This window comes from Dendrobium catenatum, unplaced genomic scaffold (assembly GCF_001605985.2).
Source record: "Dendrobium catenatum unplaced genomic scaffold, ASM160598v2 fragScaff_scaffold_156, whole genome shotgun sequence".
Taxonomy (NCBI): Eukaryota; Viridiplantae; Streptophyta; class Magnoliopsida; order Asparagales; family Orchidaceae; genus Dendrobium; species Dendrobium catenatum.
The window spans coordinates 7,492,932-7,503,090 of NW_021318618.1; the positions used below are offsets into that span (position 1 = coordinate 7,492,932).

Consider the following 10,159-nt stretch of genomic DNA (forward strand, 5'->3'; position numbering starts at 1 on the left):
CCTATCATCAGTCATTTGAAAGTATTTGAAAGTATTGCTTATGCATTGAATGATAGTCACAATAGAAGTAAGTTGGATAGCAAATCTAGAAAGTTGATATTCATTGGCTACAACATTCAGTCAAATGCATACATATTGTTTGATCCACAATCTGAGAAGATTATTATCAATAGAGATGTTATTTTTGATGAAGATAGTATGTGGTATTAGAGTGAATCTATAATTCATGATAAAGGAAAAGCAGTTGTTGAATTTGAGGAGAATCATCAAATTAATATGACTAACAATCAAAAAGTTAGTGATGAATTGTCATATAATTCATCTCTTTTAAGTCCTAGATTAATAGATTTAAGTACATTTGAAGAGAGACATCATAGAAAGATGAGACATTTGCATGATTGTACATTTGCCCTTATGGTTATAGATCCATTATGTTATGAAGATGCTTGTGGAAAAGAAGAATGAGAAAATGCTATGAAAGAATAGATTCAAAATATTGAGAAGAATGATACTTGGAGCTTGTTGATATGCTACAAGGAAAAGATCCAATTGGTGTAAAGTGGATTTATAAGGTGAAGTACAATTCAGATGGAAGCATAAAAAATACAAAACAAGGCTTGTTGTCAAAAGTTATGCACAAAAATATGGTATTGATTTCCATAAAACCTTTTCTTTTATTGCTAGATTTAAAACTGTTAGACTATTGCGTACATTAGTTGCATAAATGAAGTGAAATATTTTTTCATTTTGATGTTAAATCTGCATTTTTGGATGGTAATTTGAAGAAAGAAATATACATTAATACACCACATGGTTTCATTATCAATGGCAAAGAGGAGAAAGTTTATAAACTAAAGAAGACACTTTATGGGCTTAAACATGCATGCACTAAGAGCATGGTATTGGAGGCTTAATTCATACTTCCAAAAGAAGGGATTTCATAGAAGTGAAAGTGAGTCTACTTTGTATGTGTTGACTAAAAATGGTAATTTGCTTATTGTTTGTATTTATGTTGATAATATTATCTATTCAGGATCATCTAATATGTTGATTGAAAAGTTCAAGGCTAATATGATGAAAGAATTTGATATGACTAATTTGCGGTTGCTGCACCATTTTTTGGGCTTACAAATTATTCAAGCAGATGATGAAATTTTTATATCTAAAAAAAGATATACATTGGAGTTACTAAAGAAGTATAATATGCTGATTTGCAAGATTTTTTCAATACACATGAATATGAATGAAAAGTTAGTTCAGAATGATGGTACAACTAATGCTAATAAGAAAGTATTTAGAAGAATTATGGGTGGCCTTATGTATTTGATAAATAGCAGGCATAATATTATGTAATCTGTCAATCTTATTTCAAGGTTCATCCGTAATCCGTATGTATATCATCTTGGTGCAACTAAATGCATTCTTCGCTACATTTAGGAGACAATAAATTATGAGATTTGGTACAAATCAATTTCTAACTTTAATTTAGTTGGTTTTACTGATAGTGATTTGGCAGGTTCCATAGAAGTTAGAAAGAGCACAAGTGGATTCATATTCAATCTTGGGTCTGGAGCAGTATATTGGAGCACAAAGAAACAAGCTAATACTGCATTGTCATCTTCAAAAGCTGAATATATTGCAGCTTCAAGAACAGCATGTCAAGCAATTTGAATGTGAAGAATATTAGAAGATTTTCAACAATCTCAATTAAAGGTGATTGACATATTTTGTGATAATAAATCCACAATATCTATGACGAAGATTCTGGTGCATCATGGTAATCGAAGCACATGGAGCTCCAATATCATTTTGTAAGAGAAGTTGTGGTAAAAGCAACTATTGCAATTAAGTATTATTATACTAAAGATCAAGTTGCTAATGGATTCACAAAAGTTCTCAATTTTAAAAAAAAATTGATATATTCCGATCAAATCTGGGTGTAGGAATTTTGCAATATGGGGTTTTGTTATGAATTAATGCAAAATTAGTTTATCATTTGTGTTATTAAAACTGAAGCGTTATATTAGTGAAAAGTTGTCTTTACTGTGTCAATTTGGCTTTTAGTTATTTTTATTTTAAAATTTTTGCTGTACGAGAAAGGAAAAGTGAGAAAAAAATTGAACCTTTTTGTTCTCTGTATTTTTGCCTTAGTTTTAAGAGCTTTCCTGTTCATTACAGTTCATTAAGAAAATTTTTGTTTTCTTCAAATTCTTCATTTTCTCCAACAGGTTCTTCCTCAGGTATCTGACAAAAATACAATGAAATAACAAAATATAATAGAGTTAATGGAAAAACAGAAAATTCATTTAAGCAACAACACATTCTAGGATTACAAATTCATGATATAAAGCAGAAACATCCATTTCAATAATTAATTCTTCTCTACGGCTTTGTTTGGGACGGTTTTTTTATTACTTCTTGAAGCAGTTTTTTAGTATAAAAATTAAATTTCTTATACTAGAAAGCTGTTTCATCAAGCAATAAAGAAAACGTCCCAAACGAAGCCTACATATAGTTCCAACCGCAATATTGGTATCAAGAAGCGATGGAAGTCATAAAAATAAACGTGTTGAAAAAATGATCTTAATTAATTTTAGTGGCTTTGTGTGATTCTTTTAGGAGTTCTGGTTTGTGCATTTACTTCTAAATAAAGCATGTCTACAATGTATTCTTTGATTCCCTTGGATTTACTATTTGCACAAATTAACGAGATTTGAGACAAGATATCCGGAGTTTCTAAATTCTGTTACATTAAAATTTTGCAACTGTTTCTATGACAAAGATTTCATTTGGAACGGTTTTTTTTACTGTTTCTTAAAGCAGTTTTTTAGTACAACAAATAAATTTTTTATACTAGAAAGCTGCCTTACGAAGCATAAAGAAAGCCGTCCCAAACGAAGCCTAAATTTCTATTTGTGGCTTGTGTTTGCTTTGGGGTGGTGAACTACGAGCGCTTGCAGCTTGTACATCGTTGTTGAAGGTTGAATGGGTATGCTAAACAGTGGTAGAGCTACTGCAACAGACTATAGTGGTGGATTGCGATTGGGTCCCCATGGTGGATTGCAACAAATTATAGTTGCTATGAAAATGGATCTTAGAAAAGATGATCGATCTTCATATAAGATATAATATGTTATCAACATGCAATACTGAGGAGCATTACTTGACCGGGTGACATTGATTGCATGCAAACTGCGTTTGCTTCGAACTCCTTGAGCATATATTGGTTAGCAAATTATCTTATTAATTGCATGTCAACCTCCTTTACTTGCAGGAGATTAGTGTATTTGATTGCATGACTGGTTGCAAGTGTTACACATCAATTGCTATTGTTCATATGTGATTCATTCATATGTGATTCACAATATTTGTTAAGGGCTTTGTGTACTTGCTTGTACATTACCTTCAATATCATTTCTTGGGGGTGAATCATGTTGAAAATTTATCCAACACAAGTCTTTTGTTCACTCATTTGTGTTTGCTTTTTTTTTTTTTTAATTTTGTGAATTACAGTTTATTTTAAGCATACTATGTATAGTTCCTTGTGATTTTGGTTGCAAGTTTAGTTCCATGTGATTCTGTTTAAGACTGATTATGATGCGGAGCATATTAGTTAAATCGAGGCTTAATAATAGCTTATCTAATTTAGTACCTTTTTCTAGAAAGTTCTAGGCATTTCTAGAAAATGCTAAAGATGGAATTTTGGAAGAAGCAATGGAGCTAAGGTGCAAATGGAAGCAAAGGGGATAGAGGCTGATGTTGTTACTTACACTCGTCTGATATCAGGTTTTGAGAAGGTCGGCAAGCATGAGCTTGCCATAAGAATTCTTGAGGAGATGGAGGGACACAAAGCCGAGACAAAGTGCAAATTGTAGAAAACAAAGCTATACAAACCCAAGCTCAGGAGTTCCCTCGCCAGCTTGACTATCCACTGGGACTGATAGTCCCAAATTCTTCAGACAAGGGGAGAATAATGCGGAGCATATTAGTTAAATCAAGGCTTAGGAATAGCTTATCTAATTTAGTACCTTTTTCTAGAAAGTTATAGGCATTTCTATTATATTGCTATAAATAGGTGCTATAGGTAGAAGAAGAGTATGATTTAGTATTTTTGGAATTTGAAATAGTTTTCACTTTTTTTGGTCTCCAAGAGCTATGTAGCTCTTCTTCATCTTGCTTCTCCATGTTTCTCCCAACATCAGATCCCCTATCAATCCAAATTTCAGCAACCTTCCAACAAGTAAAAAAAAAAAAGTGCATGGTCGGTGTCTGGTGACACCACAACCGTGGTCTTCTACCCCACCACACAAAGAAAGATGTGTATTGGTTACAAGGGTATTTGCGCAATAGACTTAAAATTTCTCCCCCGACTTGAAAGTGCGTACAAGTACTTAGATTTTACCTTACTAGGACAAGGCTCACCCACCTTGCCTCAAGCGTCGCACCGAGCCAGCACGCTAAGAAAATCACACATAGGTGGTCTACCCGTTGCGCCACAAGATCCGAAAAAAGGATTTGGATTTTTTTTTAAGTATAAAAATCATTATACCTTGCGTGAGATATGTGATAGCGACAATGTCGAGGTGACGACGATGAATTAAAACACAAATATATTTTCTCTTCTCTTTTTTTAATCTCTCTTTTCTTTTTTCTTTTCTTTTCCTTTTTTTTTAATAACAGTAATACCAAACTAATAATAGAGAGAGAAATTAAGGTAGAGAGTGTGATAGTAAGCTTCTTTCTATTAGAGAAAATGAGGGGGTTCTTTGGAAGTGAGCTAGGTGAGTGGATGTGGGAGTATAGGTAGAAGGGCTATTTTGGGTGTGAGAGGGCTGTTGGGCTTTAGAAGTGGGCTAATGTTGAGGAATGCTGGTGAGGAGAAATGGGCTGCAAGTAATGGTTGGTAGTGGGCTGTTTTGGGTTGGATGATGTAGGCTGGTGAGTGTAAGTGGCGGTATAGGTAGAAGAAGAGCCTATATGATGTGGCAACTCGCAGCGCGGTTGGCTCGAATGGGGCGACGAATGTTCGACAGGGTGGTTCAATGGGGGTGGCGAGTTGTAGACTGGAGGCGGCGAAGAAAGCCCTGGGTTGTGGATCGGATGTGGCGAGTTATGTATCGGTTCTGCTGGCGGAGGCGAATGGTGAATGGGCTGGACTGTCTGAGACGGGTAAGGGTAGACCGGATTCTCCGCCGTCGTTGGCCAAACAGGTTGCTTAGCTGGAGGCGAATGGTAGACCGGCGGAGACGAAGTTTTAGGTGGCCGTGCGGAGGAATGTGGCGATTCCGCAGGTTCATTGCCAGAAGACGATGGTGGCGGCGGTAGCGGTGGAACCGCAGAGTGCTGAGAGCCTTGTCCAGTAGCAGGAGGTGGGTTAGATTTAGTCGACGGAGATGGCGCCGAAGATGGCGGCGGTCGTGGTGGATGGGAAGAGATCTGCCCCGTGTGTTCCCCACTAACAGGCGCCGGTAGCGGCGGCGGTGGCGGTGGCGAGCTTCTTCCGCTACCCTTAACACCCTGCTTCGGTGGTGGCGGTGTGTTCAAACTCGGTCTCCCTCCCAGGTGAGCCGGCCTTGGGAGCGGGAACTTTCCTGCGCCGCACTTTGCCATCGTACAATCAAACGGCAGCGTAGCATCCGCCGTGCACTGACTCGGTGGCCGCTGGCTCGGAATTCCAACAATGCAGTTTTCACTCCCATCTACAACCACCCCTCTCCTCCCAACACATTCCGGGGTCACGCCGGAGAAGAAATTATAAGAAAAGGTGAAATTTTGCAGCTTCGGCAGCATACAAACGGCACCGGGAACAATTCCCGTAAGTTGATTTCTCCCCACATCAAGCTGCTCTAAACTTGTCAACCCCGCAGAAGTAAGCGGAATCGACCCTTGCAGCCTATTAAAGCTCACATCAAAGACAGTAAGTTTCTTCACCGTCCCAACCTCCGGCGGAATACACCCGCCAAGATTATCATTAAGAAGAATAATCTCATTAAGGCTTCTCTCCATCCTTTGAATGCTTGACGGAATGCACCCGCCAAGATCATTGTTTGCAAGCACAACAACAGAAACAGGGGAATTCCCCAAATTCCCCGGAATTCCACCACGGAGGCGGTTAGAGTTAAGGAAGATGGCATCAAGCGGGCGGTCGAAGAGCGCCGGCGGTATATTCCCTTTAAACTCATTGAACCGGAGGTCGAGGAATCGAAGCGACGGTAGCTTGAGGACAACGGCAGGGAACTTGCCGACGAATCGGTTATTGCTGAGGTCGAGCTCGTAGAGGAGCCTGAGGTGGCTAAATGTGGAAGGGACGCCGCCGTAGAAGCGGTTGGAGTTGAGGTGGAAGACGGCGAGGTCAGACAGGAGCCCGAGTTCAGGGGGCAGGAATCCAGCGATGTCGGCACCATTGAGGTCGATGGCTGCGACGACGGTGAGGGAGGGTTGAAAGGGGAGAGGGGCGCAGAATACGCCGGAGTAGGAGCAGACGTTGGGGCCCATCCATGAGGCGGTAAGATTTTTCGGGTCGGAGAAGATGGCTGTGGTTTTCCAAGTTCGGAGGGCGATATAAGCCGCTCGGAGGCGGGGGTTAGGGAATCGGAATTGGTCGGGATTGGCGGCGTCGCTTTGGTTAAGTGCCTTTGTAGATATCGCCGGAGATAATACGAGGAGGAAAAGAAAGAAGGGAAGAGACATTCCGGCGAGAGAGAAAGAGGCTGCGACGGCGAGGTTTCAGCACATGAAAGGTGGCGGGTTGGGGTAGTCGGTGCTTTGGGGATATCTTGCTTGGATTTATACATTGTATTTAAAATGAAGAGGGCAATTTTGGAATTATTTGTTTATTTAAATATTTGGATTTGGCTTAACATGATTTGATTTATTTTTATTTTATATTTATTTTAAATGTTACATATGATTTATTTTTGGATCAATGAATATAGATGTGTATTGATATTCTGAATTAAAAAATTTGTTTGTGCTGTTTATTGTTGATAGATGAAATTAGATAGCTCTGATTATTGTATCATAAAAAATAAAAGAAAGAATTATTCTAAATAAGATTCTGGGTGTTATAGAGAGAGTTCTCATTATGCTTGGCTCACACTTGCGAAATGAATACCTACACAAATGAATATTCACAGGTGTATAGGCGTAACCAAGCAGAGTTTAAGATTAGCATTCTTTATAACTAAGAACAAATACTAATGAAATCATTTTAATTCGGTGAGATCCAATGATTTTTTCCCTTTATGAAATTTTCATGTTAAAATTATGTTACGTCTTATATCTTTTTCACCTCTCTTTCTTATTTTTGTATATGCTAGATCTTCGTACAGAACAACAATGCTAAACTTAATATTTATATGCCGTAACAAATATCGCGACACAACATTTCTAAATTATTAAGTTATAATTGGGTTTGATTATATTATGAATTATTAAATAGAATTCCTTAGATTTTATTTGAAATAATTTTTTAACTGTTTTATTATAAGAGAAATAATTAATAAAAAATAATATAAATTTGAAAATTAAAATTTTCAATTTTATTTTAATTTTCTATTTTTTAAAATATTTTTAAATTATGGCAGAGAAAAAAATTTAAAAGTAAAAACAGAAAAACTTAAATTACCTCAAATAAAACTTTAATAAGATATATATATATATTCCAAAAGAATTTAAGCAGAGCACTGTATTAGGTACCCATACTCACACCCACCCGTACCCAATGGGCATGAGTGGATATGGGTACGCCAATGACCTCGTGGGTGGATATGTGTGGACACTCAACATCAGATGACAAATCAATTTACATTACTAATCACCATATGCATACAGTATATTACAATAATCTTTACTACGCAGTATTTAACACTGAACCTAATTTGAATAAGAATTTGACGCTTAACAGAATACAATGAAGAAAATAATTTATGTTGCCTATCTCACTTAGTGGGATAAAAGCTTGACATTATTATTATAAAACTATCATAAAAAACAAAAAGATTATCATATTTAAAAAAAAAAATAGTGAAAAATTAATTGTCAAATTTCTTAAAAATAACACAACTACATTATTAAAGGAAATCTGGCAAAGCATGATGAGATGGGAAACTTATCAGTAAATTTTCATCTTGTTGAGTCACGGTTTGGAAAATTGTTGCCTTGCTGATCAAAATTATGACTAGTGAATGACCTAATGAATTAACCAGACATTGTTGCTTACTTATCTTACATATCATGAGAAAATCTGCATGCATTAATTCTTCACCCATCCGGCAGAAAGGCACCGGTTGGAAAAATTATTCTGTGCATTTATCGAACAGTCCATAGGCGAATCAGGATGCTCCATGTCACCCGGTACATAAAGGTACACAACACCGGTACACAACTAAAAAGTGAAATGGTACGTCCTCATTCATCTCTGGAAGGTGTCCGGTGACCAAACAAAATAATTTCACCACCAGCTGACACCAGCACTCGAGATTCTAGACGAAAATGCCCGTTATAGTATCAAAAATGTACTAGAACTAAATTTCAGTATTGACATCCCAGATATTGCTAAGAATGTTATCCATGACTACAACAAATAAAAACATAAACATGAAAATATTTCTGTCAGATACAAATAAATGGTGATAGGCTAAAACCATACACTCTCCTGCTTATTATGTTTTAAGATATCAGGTTAGATTTTGGGCTCCAGAATAACGGCTTTTCTTTCTTAAACTGCTCAATATTTGGCTTTCCCTTCTGTAATACCTGTTATTTTTTTGTTCTTTTGAAGGAAAGAAGAGGGAACACATGCAGAAGCTGATATAGCCAAGAGCCAAATACTCATTTAATAAAAGGTCAGTAATTTATGTTGAGACAGACTCTTTCTGGAGGTTCTTCCTCAGGTATCTGACATGAATGCAATGTAATACACAAAAGACAATAGAGTTAATGTAAAACAGATAATTCATTTAAGCAACAACACATTCAAGGATTACAAATTAATGATATAAAGCAGAAAAAAATCAATTTCAACAATTAATTCTTCTCTAGAAATAGGTTTGAGTCTTTGTGTATGCGATGCGTGTGTGAGTTTGTCTTAATTGACCTAAATGTCCAAAAAAATAAAATATGCTAAAGAGTGGTAGAGCTACGACAACAGACTATAGGGGTGGATTGCGGTTGGGTCCCCATGGTGGATTGAAACAAACTATAGTTGCTATGAAGATGGATCTTAGAAAAGAGGAGCTTCATATAAGATATAACATGCTATCAACATGCAATACCGAGGAGCGATACTTGACCATGAATTTATTTAGAAAACGGTTGTTCGCATTCATACTCTTGGTCCCATGTTTCTTAAAATTAGAGTAGGGGGTAGGGATGTAAGTGAGCCGAGCCAGCTCGTGAGCCGGCTCGAACTCGACTCGTTAACGAGCTCGCAAGCCGAGCTTATCGAGCTTCGAGCTCGAGCTCGAGCCTACAATCGAGCTCGAATGATTAACGAGCTCGAGTTCAAGCTCAGCCTGACTCGACTCGAAAGCTTATCAAGCTACTCGATATAATTATATATATTATATTTATAATATTAATTATATATATAATAATACCCATCACATGCATTGGTGCTTCTCAAACGAGCTCGATCTCGAGCTCGAGCTTTTCAAACGAGCTCGAGCTTTCGAGCGAGCTCGAGCTTGATATTTTCTAAATGAGTCGAGCTCGAGCTCATTAAGGACTAAACGAGCCAGGCTTGATAAGGCAAATACTCGACTCGACTCGACTCGTTTACACCCCTAGTAGGGGGTATGCACGAGCTAATGTTTTCCCTTAAGAAGCCTTTGGACCATCAACCAATCCCTTAAATTCAACATGCTCTTTAGATTCATCCTATTATGAGAAAGAATTTGAATACAATGTAAGAAGGAATATGGGTTAAATATCAAAATAGTCCCCCGATGCCATTTTAACCCTGAAGTATAACAGTGCTTCAATTTAGTCCTTCGACTAAACAAAATTGATTCAAAAGGATCCTTTTGAGACTAAATTGGGATCAATTTTATATTACAATTATAATATGAGTGACTATTTTGGATCAATTTTGTATAGTTGGGGGCTCAATTAGGGCAACGTGAAATTCTAAGACTAAATTGGTTAACTTGAACAGCCT

The 10,159-nt window shown here is 37.2% G+C and overlaps 1 protein-coding gene across 1 annotated transcript; it reads right to left on the reverse strand.

The window, feature by feature from the left end:
* Nucleotides 1-4,842: 4,842 nt before the first annotated feature.
* LOC110113325 (leucine-rich repeat extensin-like protein 4) lies at nt 4,843-6,690 on the reverse strand. Its single transcript, XM_020845862.1, has one exon. It carries the CDS (start codon nt 6,688-6,690, stop codon nt 4,843-4,845), a length of 1,848 nt encoding a protein of 615 aa, XP_020701521.1.
* Nucleotides 6,691-10,159: the final 3,469 nt, after the last annotated feature.